The 16,451-nt window shown below is 30.5% G+C and overlaps 1 protein-coding gene across 1 annotated transcript; it reads right to left on the minus strand.

The window, feature by feature from the left end:
- Positions 1 to 89: 89 nt before the first annotated feature.
- LOC134685263 (cleavage and polyadenylation specificity factor subunit 3-like) lies at positions 90 to 16,263 on the minus strand. Its single transcript, XM_063544845.1, has 17 exons — positions 16,174 to 16,263; positions 13,335 to 13,398; positions 12,441 to 12,538; positions 12,081 to 12,209; positions 11,344 to 11,428; positions 9,789 to 9,881; positions 8,511 to 8,600; positions 7,757 to 7,907; positions 7,360 to 7,535; positions 6,725 to 6,883; positions 5,852 to 5,998; positions 5,169 to 5,321; positions 4,215 to 4,326; positions 3,506 to 3,699; positions 2,916 to 3,003; positions 1,635 to 1,798; positions 90 to 567 (listed from the first exon to the last, which is right to left on the minus strand). Exons 1-17 carry the CDS (start codon positions 16,242 to 16,244, stop codon positions 463 to 465), a joined length of 2,079 nt encoding a protein of 692 aa, XP_063400915.1. The 5' UTR covers positions 16,245 to 16,263; the 3' UTR covers positions 90 to 462.
- Positions 16,264 to 16,451: the final 188 nt, after the last annotated feature.

The raw sequence follows: 16,451 nt of genomic DNA on the forward strand, positions 1-16,451 counted from the left end.
TTTGCCACCCGTAGTTCCTGTACCTTATGTTATATGTGCCACTCTAATTAAAACACCAATCCAACATAATCAGCAATGACAAACAGTAATACAATTTTGCAGATCTTTATTTTATATAACAAAGTACATTATACAACAATGATACAAATCATTAACAAAAAATAGCTGCAACTTGAATGATGCCTTTTTGATACTTCTTACAAACTCACATTACAAGACTTTATCTGACAGAAGGAACAAGGTTAACTCATCAGTTTCTTAAAGAGGTGAGTTTGCTACAGCCTTGCTGCATTTTACTCCCATGATCAATATAGCTTGGTCCAACTTTATAAAATCTCTTATACTTCTGAGGTTGACACTTTTGCATGATTCTCTCATGTATGACCTCATTTCATTTATGATAATGTCCTTGACATTATGACCTCATTTTATTTATGATTATGCCCTTGACATTTGCCGCTGTCACAGATACTGTGTGTTGGCTTTGATTGGCGTCAGAGACAGGAATAGCTTGGAAACAGCTGTTTGTAAAACTTGTTGTAATGTCTCATCTTCACAGGCCACATCCTGTAATGTAAATATCAAAATTTAAGTGAAAAGTTAAAATTTTCTAGAAAATACATCCTAATACTAGACTTTAAGAGTTGTCCTACCTGCTTTTGATACTGTCAAATTTACAGTGTTATGTTGACTGGCAAAAATTAAATCATCAATTATGCTTTTGATACCTTCTTTCAATCATAAAATAACTTCTGTCATATTTTCATTAATTCCCTGAAGGATTGACAATGTAATAGATGTCTTGTTCATAAAATGCTTTAAAACTTTAACCACATACTGAACCAAACTATTGATGCTGATGACCATGGAAAATATGTCTTGCTTCTAAAACAAACACAAACAGGTAAGTTCTCCCTAACCCAGGATAATTTGTCCCATTGGAAAATTATATAAAGGCATTACTACCAAGTGCAGCACCATTCCAATGCTACTATAATTCTTACCAATGTGTCTACATTAATTACAGCTGTTTTATCATCTACTGTAACTTACCAATGTGTCTACGTTAATTACAGCTGTTTTATCATCTACTGTAACTTACCAATGTGTCCACGTTAATTACAGCTGTTTTATCATCTGCTGTAACTTACCAATGTGTCTACATTAATTACAGCTGTTTTATCATCTACTGTAACTTACCAATGTGTCTACGTTAATTACAGCTGTTTTACTGTAACTTACCCATGTGTCTACATTAATTACAGCTGTTTTATCATCTACTGTAACTTACCAATGTGTCTACATTAATTACAGCTGTTTTATCATCTACTGTAACTTACCCATGTGTCTACATTAATTACAGCTGTTTTATCATCTACTGTAACTTACCCATGTGTCTACATTAATTACAGCTGTTTTATCATCTACTGTAACTTACCAATGTGTCTACATTAATTACAGCTGTTTTATCATCTACTGTAACTTACCAATGTGTCTACATTAATTACAGCTGTTTTATCATCTACTGTAACTTACCAATGTGTCTACATTAATTACAGCTGTTTTATCATCTACTGTAACTTACCAATGTGTCTACATTAATTACAGCTGTTTTATCATCTACTGTAACTTACCAATGTGTCTACATTAATTACAGCTGTTTTATCATCTACTGTTACAGTCATTCTGTCATTCTTGATGAGCTTACTGATAGAGCTAGAACCAAACATATCTGACAACATCTCTAGTAAACATTCCTGTACATGACTTTTGTCTACCAACAAGGCTGGGGGTACATCTACAAATAACAAACATGTCTGTTAACATTTCTAGTAAACATTCCTGTACATGAATTTTGTCTACCAACAAGGCTGGGGGTACATCTACAAATAAATTAGTCATTGTAATTAATCATACTTTTTTCAGATGTATATGATGTATATGTAAGACACTGATGCCCTTGCCAAAAAATTAATAAAAATATCAACCTCTGGGAAAATTTAAAACAGAAAGTACTTAATCAAATGGCAAAATCAAAAGCTCAAAGACATAAAACTGCTCTTAAACTATATATATCTTAATACAATTATCAAGGCTGAGTTAAATTGGGGAAAAGATTTTGAAATCTGTTTAGGATTCACATACTGTTTGCCAATACTTTTAAGAATTTAATATGAGGCAGGCATTACCTGTAAATGGGGACAAAGTCTGTATGAATTATTTCTTTGTAACTTAAATATTTAAAAAAAAAAAAGAAATGGAAATAGCGTAACGTTTCTGATTTTGGTTCTGTTGTTGGGGATTTTAGTTGTGACGTTATTTAAGTTATGACGTCATAAACAAAGAAACGCTTTCATCAGGAAACGGTTTTTTTCATATCAAGGAATTATTAAGAAATGAAATTGGTATTGCATTCCTTCTTATTTTATACTAGACTGATAAATATATATTTTACTCAAAGTTTCATACAAACGAAACCGGAAAAAGGAAGTACATTGTAGATTTCTGCGCAGGTCTGGGATTTCAAAACGTGACATAAAAAAAATTGAACGATTTTGAGCTCATTAGTTCAATGAAAAATTCGGGAAATTTTCCCCGATTTTTTTTTTATTGAATTTTCTACTGTTATTGGGGACTACGTCCCCATATTATACCCACTTAGCATGGAATTTTTCATCAATGTGTATAATGAGTATATGGGATATATGTTGAACAACTTTGATACACTAGTTTAAATTTCGGAATCCAAAATGACTGATGAACTGAATGTTCAAAAACCAAAAACCAATTCCTCCTCGAACTTCCTAGATCAGGGTTTAATAAATGTTTAAGGATGCTGCATAACTAAGACAACAGTTCTAGATTTATATATTTGCTAAAATTCAATTAAATTGTTTCTGTTATTTAATTCTTACTTCTTTGTGGCATAGGATCTGATTCTGCTCTCAGTACAACAGTCATAACAGCATCTGCATACATATCTGCGACTGGATTAGCCATCCACTATAAAAATATAGATTAAAAACTTAACCAAATAACATGCATTTATTGATTCTGGAACATTCAACACAATAGTTTTGAATCAAGTTTACAAGGACAAGCAATGTATCAAAATTGTGTTAATATGATTTGGGGGTTGACAATGCCTCTACAAACTTTTACAATTACATTTTATCCATTTATATTGGTAAAGGAACACTTGGTTATAACCACTGACCATCAGTAAATAACTGACAAACCTTAATCACATATAAAATATAGATAATAGCACCCAAGTTAGTATTGTCATGGAGAAGATCAAGCCATGCAAGTAAGGATGACTTGGTGCAGGAGGACAAGGACCATATTAACCTGGTATATTCCTCTACTAAATTTTGAGACGATCAGCAGTTGCAATAAACACTATATCTTCATCTTTTGGAAAATAATAAACTGTTAAATGAGTAATTTATTATGACGTAATTAAAGTACAAGTCCAAAGGCACCACTGAACTACTATGCTTACTTCTATCACAGCCATTCTTGCTTCAATAACAACTGTTATACATTTGAAGACTTTTAAAGCTGGTTTACCAGAGATCTCAAACTGCTCTACGTCACCAGATAACTGCTGTAGGTAATAACGTAATAGAGGTAGGGTACCAGTAAAACCTATACTGATCCTTTGTGTAACAGTACTCATGGCTAGATCAGTATAATCTGAAATAAAAATAACTCATGTTTTGACTCAAGATCCAATACTATTTTAAACACTTACAAAAAGCAAGTAAACCTGAAATAAATTTAACATGTATATATCTTATATTTGAACCTTGATTAAATTAAACATGTGTTTTTGGCCTTATCAAAAAAGAAACAATCAAAAATACTTTTCTACAGATGGAAGCACTGAAATTTCAAAAAGCTTAAATAAGGTTTTGGAGGCAGAGTGGTCTAAGTAGTCCAAATACTTTATCAATTACATTTCAACACTGTGGTTATGAATTTGAATACCGCACGTAGCCTGTGTGTTCGACAACACTCTTAATTGACTGCGATTGTTAGCTTTCCTTCCAAATTTTGTGATTCTCTACAGGCACTCTGGCTTAATCCACCAATAAAAACTGACTGCCATCAAATAATCAATAGTTCTAAAAACGGCATAAAACGCCAATTAATCAATCAATCAAGCTGAAATATTTTGTTAGTTATATCAATATAAATTAAATGCTTACTAGACAAATCTGATGGATCGAGAATATGATAGTTAAAGTTCCTCTTTAATAAGATACCAGATATTTTCTTATTCTGAACATTTGTACGGTCTGCTGCCAATTTGCCTACAACCTGAAATAAAACCAAACATTATTTAAAACTTAATAAATATGAAGATCAATCAAAGATATCATAACCATTGAAAAATAATTTTTATTTCAAGTTTTCATATAGAGCTGACTTAAATAAACCCTGAAACCAAATTTCAGAAATCCTTATACATAGCAGTTCCTGAGAAAAATGTGACGAAAAATATTCATGGGACATACCGACTGATGGATGGACTGACAGACAGACAGAGGTAAAACAGAATACCCCCCCTTTTTCAAAGAGGGGGTATAATAAAAACATCAACCTACAATATACAATATACATATCAATTTGACATGGATGACTTATATTCCATATTGTCCCATTTATAACATATAAATGACAGATCAAAGTACCAATCTAAGACTAATACCACTTTGAAATAAAACAGGGAGTTGCTTACAATGTCATGCAAACTATAACACTTATTCATTAGAAGATATTGATAAAATAAACCTTGTTCAATTGGTGTCTAGCCCAGTTTGTATAATTAAAGATTAAAGTTTGGTCAAACAGGAAAGATGTGAAAATTGTATATTTATACAAGGTACAAATCTATAAGCTTTAGAAATTAACATGAAATGGAAATAGTGTTTTGATGTTAGTTGCTACAGTTGTCTTAGTGTAACAATTCTTATATTTTGAAATATAAAGCATGGACATTTTTTTTTTATCAATTTTGGATATGTAATTCCTTAATTGCATGATAATGAAAGAGCTTCAATTTGATTTTCATCAGATATTTTTCATATCCAAATACAAAATATTTTGTTATGATCTTTTTCCAGCATCCTAATAGATTAACAAACTGTTTATTTTTTTACCTTGGCCATTTTTTCTCCTCTAAAGTTTAATTCTACCGACACTGTATTACGAGGATTGTGTACAAATGGCTGATATTCAGTGTCATCTTCGTACTCTCTAACTAAAGCTGCCTTTAATCGGGACATTTCATTCTGTTCTCCATGGACAAGTACCTATGTGTAAATAAAATTCTGTTATACATTTTATAACACATATCATGCGGCACATTTAATAATAAAATATAGTTAGTTCAGTATTATCAAGTTTTGTGTGGTTCACTATCATTAAACTGCATGTATCAACTAACCAAAGATCCACCCTCTTCAATGTGTAGTTGCTTAGATCTTAATTTGAACTTTAACGTTGACTACTGTGAAAGTACTTTTAATTGTTGTATCAATTTTTGTGTTATAAGCTACATTTTCAAGTGTTCTTTAATTGATAGATTTTAGTTTTCTGATTATTTTTTTTTATCAGATCAGAATGTTATTCATAAACATATTTTGATCCCTTAAATCTCATTTGTTGGGGATCAAACGTCATTTTGGTTTTGTTTAGGTGCTTTATTTTATTTTTTTAACAGAAGGGCAATTATTCACGGAAAAGAAGCTTTTGCTCAAAAATTAAAATTTCAACAATCCATTTTTTTTTTAGGTGTAGGTTAATATAAAATAGCTCTCTTTGCCTTTCAGTCTATACTTACTATATGTGTAGGCTTGAGTATTCTGATGAATTCACTAGTCTGTTGGTAATCTGTATGAGCTGAGAATGAGATATAATCGACAGAACATTTCAAAGGTAGTCTGGCGCCAGCCATTGTAACAATATCTTCTGGTTCTGATAGAATGTGCTATAAAGAAAAGTTACATGCATTCATTAGTTCTATAACAATACTTCAAAACATAAGGGCTTCTTCCAATGAAGGGCATTTTTATCCAACACCAACCAAGGTTTTTGAATATAATTTTATCAACAAATGAATCTTATTATCTTTTGAAATAAACCATGAGACACAGTTTTAACAGATGTCCCTGCTTGCATATACATGTAACATTATAAAGACACATAACTCAAAAATAGTAAAAGTGATGTCAGACAAATTCATACATGATCAGAGTTTTGTGTTATTAAACATTGTGCATAAGATCAATAACATTTGGTTGAGGCAAACTAAATTTTGAGAACGGAAACAAGAAATTCAGCAATTTTTCCATTTGAAAAGGAGGTTAAAGTAATTGCACTCAAATTCAAACTTGATCTGTGTTTTGTGGAAATGAGCATTGTGTATTAGTTTCATAACATTTGGTTGAAGCAAACTAAAGTAAAAGAGCTAAAAACAATTTTAGAACATACAGATTGACAAGAGTAAACTTTCAAAGGCAGGGGTATAAAAAGTATGTTATATTTAAATAAAATAAGATGGAGGCAATATGGCAATGAGACAGCAACCGAATGACACATGCAATAAAAAGACATTTATAAATTTTATCCCACTTTTAATTGCACAAAAAACTAATAAGAGCCTATATGTGACAATGATAACTTTCACAGTACTTTAGATTGAAGTAATAATCACCTTTGCTAAGGTACCCTCTACACAATAGCCAGCAATAATGCAGCCATTTCTTTTATCTGTACACCAATTCTCAAATAGTTCCCTGGAGAGACCACTCTGCATCATACCTGGGCTAGCCAGTACAACTGAAGGTCCAATATCTTCAAAATGTTCCATGCTCTATAACATAAGATTAGATATACATAGCTTAAGTTATAAGTAAAATTGAATTGAGCATTTTTTGTTTTCCCATAATTTCCTATATATTTTCTGCTATCATGTTAACATTAGTTTTTCAATCATCAAAAGTATTTTAAATATTCTACAATTATCACTTCCATGGAAAGCATTGATAACCATAAACATTAATAATTCTCAAAAAATGGTCAAGATCGAAATTTTTTAGATCTTATAACCATGCTAAATACAGAAATGTTTGTTAGCATTTATTATTAATATTTTTGAAGAATGTACAAAAACATGAGATTAATTATTTGAGATTTGAACAAACTACATACAAATTATGCAATCAAATCTATAATGCAGTTTTTTATTTTTGTGATGCTAATACCTTTTCATTTCCGTATGATTTAAAAACATCATTGAAACTTCAGACTTTACAGTAAATGTTAAATGTGCCTGATTAACATACATACCTTTAAGTTAGATATATGTTTGAAGACAAATGGATTACTGATACTGATTTGACGTTTGATTTTATCGTTCATGGCGTTGATATAAGTCTGGTAGACTGTCATACATTTCTTAGCCAGCGATGAAGCATAGTATATAGGTATATCATGTAACTCAGGGTGATTACCCCAGTATTCATCTAAAAACAGAATTGTAAAAATAAATTTTCAAAACTTGACATTTAAAATAGCAAAGAAAATTTCAAATTTTATCTGCTACTGATGAAATATTATACAGTATGTCTAAATTTTTAATTTTGTCCGTGAAGTTTTTTCAAATTTGAAATAGGACTCACCAAATGATAAGATAATAATTTTTTTTCAATATATATATCTATTAAATTCTTTAGCATATACAAACCTAGAATCAGTAAAAGTTCTTGAGCTCTTCCAAGTGCAAATACTGGAATGAGACACCTCCCACCCCTACTGACTATATCATGGACTAGTCCAGTAAATCTTGCTTCCCTGTCTTCCCTCTTCTCATGAATGTGAGTGCCATATGTAGCTTCCTATAATTGAAATAGATTTATTAAAGAGCATAATGTTCAAAAATGCTCTGTATGAGTTATTTTACATTCAAAATAATTATTTTTAATTCAGTAGTGAAAGGACAAAATCAGCTTTTAAAAAAAACCTATTTAAACTTATGATGCTTGAAAAAAGTTCCAAGTATTCCACATATTTGGTTCTGTTTTTAACTTATCAATATCAAGTCAGCATACAGTATTAAAACCAAGTTCTTTTTAGAATGAAATGATTTTTCTTATTGGTGTGGTATTGTATTTTTAAAGAGTATAATGGGAATGTAAGTCTTCTAAAATTTCACACTTAAAAGAGACACTGTAAATTAACTGAATCACCATTGTACAAGTATTTGTTCATGAATCCAAGCACATTTTTTTTGTTTTTGAGTCAGTCATTGTCAATTATAACATTGATTGCCTATTCTTACAAAGTTAAAGAAAAACAAAAGATCAAAAATGGGATTTTTTTCCTTATATCTTGAGGTTCAATTCTAGCAGGTGAGGCTCTATCAACACAAATGGTTATAAACATATAATTCGCTATATAAAAAGCTGACATAATTTTGAATTGTGATATTGATAGCTTACAACAATCAATATATCTGGATGGACATTTGGTATTTCTGCTTGCATTAAATGTCTGTCTTCTTGTCTTGAGAAATCACCAGTATATAAAACCTAGAAAGAAATAAAAGAATATAATATGGTTTTTAATTGTAGTTCAACTGGAATTGAAAGATTTATTTTGAGATTTGAAAGTCAAACATGAATAATATTCCTCCAAATAATGAGAGAATCTTTTCGTTGTTTCTTTGAGTGTAAACCAGGTGCTCTGCAGGGTCAGCTTTATACTACCGCAGAGGTCGAACTCTGAACAGTTGGGTCAAGTATGGACACAACATTCAAGATTGATACAGCTCTAAATTTGGATTGAGATCAAATTTTTGACATATTATGGGTTTCTGACACAAAAAAAATGTCAAGATCTTACAAATCTATTGTGCAATATTGTAACTTTTAAAAAAATTGGAATTTGAGAAATTTGGACAAAAGATTTTGAAAACTACTGCCATCCCCGTTTTTTTGCAATTAATCCACCTGAAATTTTATTTTACATAATTTAAAAGAAGTGTAAGGGAGGTAAATCCGAACATACCTAACATTGTATGTTAAATTTTTCTGAAACTACCTTCCTTACACTGCTTTTAAATTGTCTTAATTGTCCATTGACCAGAAAAACCTAGTTTTCCCCCATTTTTTGCCCCTAATTTCAAAACATTTTGAGCCTAAAGTCAATACTAATCATCCATTCATGGTATGGAAACTTGTGGTATAATTTCAGAGTTTCATACACTTAAACACAAGTTATTGATTGAAAACTTCAAAGTTATTGCCTGGACACTAAAAAAATGTGTCTTCGGATTACAACGATGACACAGACTACAATGACATGATAGCAATATACAATGCAAAAAAAAAATTTTGTGGACGTATAAAAATGACTATATACAAGTTTGTATAAAAGTAAGCTAGTGTCAATACATGAAATTAAATAGTTTATTTTTGAATAACTATAAGTCTACACATAATTTGCTTATGAACTTTTTAATTTGATTACTGTAAGCTTCAAACAAATTAATTTGTTCCAAAAGTTGAATTTCAAGTCTATCCCTGTTTGTCTTGCAGTTTATGTTTTTCTATTCCTCTTTTTAATGATTTTCTAGTATTTATTCTTAAGAGAGTTCTTATTCTTATTATATATTTAGCAATGAATAAGTATACTATGAATTAATTAAAATGATTCAATTTGATATGAATGTAACATATTTCCTCATGTTTTCTAACAATTTGACATGTGGCACTGACCTTGACACCAGCTATTTCTATCATAAACATGGCAGCTCCTAGAACATGTCCTGCTGTGTAGCACCAAAATTTGATTCCATTCACCTCTACTTCCTGTTAATAAAAGATTCTTCCATTACTATACAGATAAAATTGAGAATGGAAATGGGGAATGTGTCAAAGAGACAACAACCCGACCAAAATAAAAAACAACAGCAGAAGGTCACCAAAGGGGTATATTGAAACAATATTAAAGAAGAAATGTTGTTCGGATATCAAAGAAAGCTTTTATGATACAAATTTGTAAGTGGTGTAATTGCAAAATGAGACAAATTATCACTATAAACCATGACCTACAGCCATCAACAATAAGCAAAACCCTTACTGAATATTTAGTTATAGAAGGCCCAGAAATGATAAATGTATAATAATTCAAACAAGAAACTAACTCCCTGATCATGTACAAAACTATAAACTAAAAAAATGTTGTGTTGTTTGTTTTCCCACCATTTTTATGTACTTGCTACAAATTACAAAATGTAGTACAATTTAAGAGGTATGTTTTTTCTTAGCAATACAATCACTAACACAATTGTTAAACACATACATGTACTAGTTACTGTGTATTGCTGTGTTATCAATGCAAATATCTACATAATTCATGATAAAAAAATAATATTATTTCACTTTTTGTCTTAAAGTAATAATCAAAGAATCACCAGTGTTGAGAGCTAGTAAGCATATCTGACTTAAATATGAACATTGATTACTTAAAAGTTACAAAATTAAGGTGGTACCTAACAATGCAGGGAGATAACTCTGTAAAATCAGCTAAATGTTTTAATTATGTTGTGTTGTAAATGGAATAATAAGCTTCTCAATGATCAAAATTGTTGTTTGTCAAACTGCTATATAACCAGTGTATTTTTTTTGTCAAAACTGTTGGTTCAAAATTTTTGAAATTTTAATACACTTGTTAAAGGGTCAAAGTAAATACTTTGTCAAAATTTTATGAAAATTAAACAAGCCAAATTAATTTTTAGTGAAAGTGTTGGGTACCACCTTAAGTTATTTCTTTTCAAATGTTTTGTTCAGAGCAGTTGTTACAAGTTTTCTTTCCCAAAGTGCTGTAAGGAATATTAACTTGTTATTTAGTGAAAATGTTAACTGAAATGAAGCAAAGTCAACAGATATAATATGAAAACTTTTGTGAATAGTTGTCTCATTGAAAATAATATCATATATCATAAATGTTATATATATTTGGGATAACTACCAATTAACTGTTACCCTTTAATAAAGGGGTTCAGAAGTTTTTTAAACAATCTCAAAGGAAATCAGGATTTCTTGTAAATATGCTGCATTAAGCTTTAAAAGCATCTGTTTCACTTTTCTTTTTTTCAGGAAGAATAACAAGCTGGTAGTAGATGATTAAAATGGTGTTTTATACTTTCTGTCATGAAATGATGAATAAATGCATTATTTCATAAATTCAGATTTCTGTATATTATAAAATCTAGAGTGATGACATAGACGCTTGATTTGGTTAAAAACTTCACCATGTTTTTTGTCTTACCTGATGAAAATTTAAAGTCTCAATTTTGTCCATACTTTTCTCTATATCACTGTCTGCGTACAGCTGATATTCTGTCGATATATTACTGCAAAATACAAAGCAAATGAAAATACCAATTTATATGACACATCTATTTGCTGATAGTATAAAAGATATGTCAAGTTGAAATAATGTGCTGGAGAAAATAATTGACTGATTAAAATGTTGATCATCATTGAAAGTGGTGTTATGTGTGAAAAAAAATCCAAAAACATTGAAATGTGAAACTTCATCTATTAATAATCTATAAAAAGAAAGAAACCATTGTTTCAACAACTTCTTTCCTCTACAAACTTTGCTTCTATTGAAATCCTCATCTGTATAAATTAATAGTGATGATGCATATACAAATTGGGGAAAAAAAGTACTGTAAATTCAGAAATTATTGCGAGGTTTTTATTATTGCGAATAATGCGACTGAGTTGTAAACGCAATAATTAAAACTCACATTTTGTAATATTTTAACTGAATTAATCATGACTTTTCTCAAAATCGTAAAAATTAAAATCGCATTCAAGTGTAAAATGACAAAATCGCAATAATAAATGCACGCAATAATTTCTGAATTTACAGTATTTAATTCAGATATAAGTTCATTCAGTATTTCATTATATTTATTCTTTTTACTTTTTAAATGTAAGTGACACTGATAAAGATGACGCTTAAATCAGTTGGGCTGCTATATACAGTAGGTATACCTGACTTTGACGTAATCTGATAACAGCCATCTATAAATAGCTTTTGTGGCATGGGTCATGAAACACCGTCCTTTGAATGCTGTTTTCTCTAAGAAATATGGCAATGCTCCACAATGATCTAAATGAAAGCTGTAAAATATAAAGAACAAAGAATTATGATGGTTTCACCAAAAACTAAACCTAGCTGTTTTATAAAAGAAAATAATACATTTGGCAGATCTGTTTTATTCCAACATGTTTCATTGAATCATTATGATATGATTTTTTTCCTGTATGGCACTGCCAAACTATAATCACTACAAGATAAATGGTTTTTTTTTAAAATGTATTAAAGATTTGTGCTTTCAATTCAACACTTACTGACTGATCAGCAACAGATCTATGTCTTCAACATCTACACAATCAAGGTATGGAAGGGAGGCAACTCCATGAAGTCCAGGGTGAATACCACAGTCCAACTACAATAAATAAAATATGGCTCTTTAACAAAACATTCTTACAATCATAAAATTATTTTAATTGTTCATTGTATGCATGGAGATTTAGCTTTAGTAAACTGATGCATCTAGTTGTGGTTCAAGTTGGGAAATTTTCTTTTTGTAAACATTTTGCAAAATATACTGAGGTTATATCCACAAGGCAATATTCAATATGCAAACCAAAAAATCTGCCTGTTTTAAAACATATTTCAAGTTTTATAAATGATTTAACCTCTTTCTATGAGCTATTACTTATCATGCTTATAACATATACAATAGAGGTATTTTATGCACCTTTAATGTAGTAAAAATGTACATTAATTGTTTTTTAATTACAATACAGTGAACTAATCAAAGATATTGTTTACTTTCTTGGATAAACAGGATAAGCATGATAAGGTCATCTACATGTTTGTATGTTTATTCCCATGATTAAGATTTTATTTCGTCACACTCTTTTAAATCATTATTAGATTAACCACAAGTCAATTGCAACCAACTAATATTTGCTTATCACACAAATGTGATTTTGATATTTGATCTTACATGCTTAAGAAATTATTACATTTTTAAATGACATATAACTTATGGTCACATTTTCATGGTTATTATATGAAAGGTAAATAAATTGTGATATTTTTTCCATTCATTAGCCATGATACTCAATGATACTGAAAGATTTGATCTCTCAAATGTCCCAGGAAAGTGTACTAGACAGAAAAATATGATAGGCTCTGGAAAATCGACACCTGTTACCTGGTAACTGAATATTTACCATAATTTTCTTTCCTTTGAATTCCAGTATGTGACATGATCTACCTACTTCTTGACCAGAACCTCTGAAATAAATATTAATAAATGAGAGAAATATGATATACATGATATAATAAACTTTAAATAGAGGTAATTCTGAACCAGTATGACTACTGTATATTCAGAAAATGTTTTGGGCATTTATTATGTTTCATCATCATGATCATTGCGATTTCAGAGAATTGGACAAAAATCATAAATGCCAGACTTATTATTGCGATTTCCAGAAAATCTGAATACTCAGATTCATGTATGTATCAGATATCAAAATTAGAGTTCTTATTTTTGCGTGCAATACTCAAACAGTCCAATTATTCAAATTAATCAAGAGGCACAGATTCCTTGGTCAAGCTGTGTAGATATCCAGATTGTGATAAGATATGTCTATTGGGACCAATGTTTGTTCAGCTCTTCAAGTTCAACACTGTTAGTAGGTGTTCTCTTTCCACACAATTTAAAGCCATCACTGGTAACTTTGACATAACAACAAAGAAATGTTGTAATTATTCAATTTGGGCACCCTGCTTCACTACATTATATGAAATCTAATAACCTAATCTATAGCCTTGTCCATGTTTTCTCATGACTTTTCATGCTATTAAGACATGTAAGAATGCATTGTGAAGTTATGATTTCCAAAAAACAAAAACATGCCTAGTACACAAATGTATCAATTTGTATGACATACGAAAACATATGATCTGACCATATACACTGATACGGAAGCGGGACAAATCGCCCAACTTAAAAAAAAAACCCGCCTCAAACTGATTTACCAAATTGCCTGACTTTTTAAAAAATCGCCCCACATGTGAAATGGGTAAAATCATGTTTAAAATTACCATGATTACTCATGCCAACTCGCCCCACTTATGGAAAACAGTAATAGATCTAGATTAATATATAATTTTCATGTCTGTCAACTCGCCCCACTTTAATGAAAAATAATCTACACAGAATACAAATAAACCAAAAAAAAACTTACCTCTTTCTGTTTGAATTCAACTAGGCAGAAGAAAAGAACAAAAAAAAAGAAGCTTTTCAAATGTTCTCATAAGTGGGACCAATTGGAAAGCCAACACACATTACAGTAAACTGTTTAATTATTTTATTCGTAAGTGGCTTTAACTCTAATTATACTTGTACTTTTCATAAGTGGGGCTAGTTGGCATAAATCAATTCATCAAGATTTCTTACCGCTATTTAAAAAAAACAAGAGGCTCTCAAGAGCCTGAATCGCTCACCTTAATTCTTTTGGTTAAATCTCTCATCAATGATTATTTTGACTTTTCAATTTATTTAAATGTTTTTTGGATGTCCTATTTTCTTCAGATAGACTTATTTGTAGATCTTACTTTGCTGAACATTGTTGCTCACTTTACAGTTTATCTTTATCTATAATAATATTCAAGATAATAACCAAAAACAGCAAAATTTCCTTAAAATTATCAATTCAGGGGCAGCAACCCAACAACAGGTTGTCTAATTCATCTGAAAATTTCAGGGCAGATAGATCTTGACCTGATTAACAATATAACCCCATGTCAGATTTGCTCTAAATGCTTCGGTTTTTGAGTTATAAGCCAAAAACTGCATTTGACCCCTATGTTCTATTTTTAGTAATGGCGACCATGTTTATTGATAGATCAAAACTTCGGATACAATTTATAAACTAGATACCCTAAGGAACATTCAGTTAAAGTTTGGAAGTATTTGGCCCAGTAGTTTCAGAGGAGAAGATTTTTGTAAAAGATAACTAAGATTTACGAAAAATGGTTAAAAATTGACTATAAAGGGCAATAACTCCTTAACTGACCATTTCGGTCATGTTGACTTATTTGTAAATCTTACTTTGCTGAACATTATTGCTGTTTACAGTTTATCTCTATCTATAATAATATTCAAGATAATAACCAAAAACAGCAAAATTTCCTTAAAATTACCAATTCAGGGGCAGCAACCCAACAACGGATTGTCTGATTCATCTGAAAATTTCAGGGCAGATAGATCTTGACCTGATTAACAATATTACCCCTGTCAGATTTGCTCTAAATGCTTTGGTTTTTGAGTTATAAGCCAAAAACTGCATTTGACCCCTATGTTCTATTTTTAGCAATGGTGACCATGTTTGTTGATAGATCAAAACCTCCGATACAATTTATAAACTAGATACCCTAAGGAACATTCAGTTAAAGTTTGGAAGTATTTGGCCCAGTAGTTTCAAAGGAGAAGATTCTTGAAATAGTTTACAACGACAGACGATGGACGACGACGGACGCCAAGTGATGGCATAAGCTCACTTGGCCCTTTGGGCCAGGTGAGCTAAAAAAAGGAATAAGTTGAACATAAGATGTTTCTATAAGGTTTTTAATGGGATGGCATCTTTTTCCATAAGTGTAGCGAGTTGGAATTACTAAATTCATCCTGGTTAATAATATATTAATCTAGATTTTACCGTTTTCCATTAAGTGGGGCGAGTTGGCAGGAGTAATATTAATACATTTCACAAGTCATTGCAAGTGGGGTGATTTTTTAAAAAGTGGGGCGATTTGGTAAACAAGTTTGGGGCGTTTTTTTTTAAGCGGGGCGAGTTGGTAAAATAGTGGGGCGATCAGTTGTGGGGCGATTTGCCAGTGGGGCGATTTGTCATGGATTCCACTGATACATGTATTCATGTGATATTTGTAAAATTGTTTCATGTGTGTTTGGTTTTGTGTCATTGTGTTTATAATACTTAATATGAAAGAACGAACAAGCTAAGAATCTATAGTAATTATATTTGACTAAAAATATGTGCTAACAATGGTTTTATAATCAACTGATCACTTTCTTCTATAGGAACTTGGCCCTCTGTTGTTTCATTAGAAGCCATTTTTTTCAAATTGTTACTTCTTGATATGACAGACAGAACTTACATAAATACCATAAAATATCAATTTTTTTTATGAAATAACACAAAAATAACTTTTAATCCGGCAAATTCATTACATTTGTAAACTATCCATTAAATTCCAATTGTTTTGTTCAATAATACTCTCTTTTTAATTAGTTTCGTTTCTTTTAAGAATTTGCTTTTGTA

This window comes from Mytilus trossulus, chromosome 9, assembly GCF_036588685.1.
Source record: "Mytilus trossulus isolate FHL-02 chromosome 9, PNRI_Mtr1.1.1.hap1, whole genome shotgun sequence".
NCBI lineage: Eukaryota > Metazoa > Mollusca > Bivalvia > Mytilida > Mytilidae > Mytilus > Mytilus trossulus.

Excerpts from the sequence above, each read along its gene's own strand:
- LOC134685263 (XM_063544845.1), bottom strand. The coding sequence starts at position 16,244 with ATGGCTTCTAATGAAACAACAGAGGGCCAAGTTCCTATAGAAGAAAGT. Across the intron at positions 7,536-7,756 it reads AGAACTTTTACTGATTCTAG|ATGAATACTGGGGTAATCAC; the intron begins GTTTGTATATGC and ends TTCTGTTTTTAG. Across the intron at positions 4,327-5,168 it reads GAGGAGAAAAAATGGCCAAG|GTTGTAGGCAAATTGGCAGC; the intron begins GTAAAAAAATAA and ends GTTTTATTTCAG.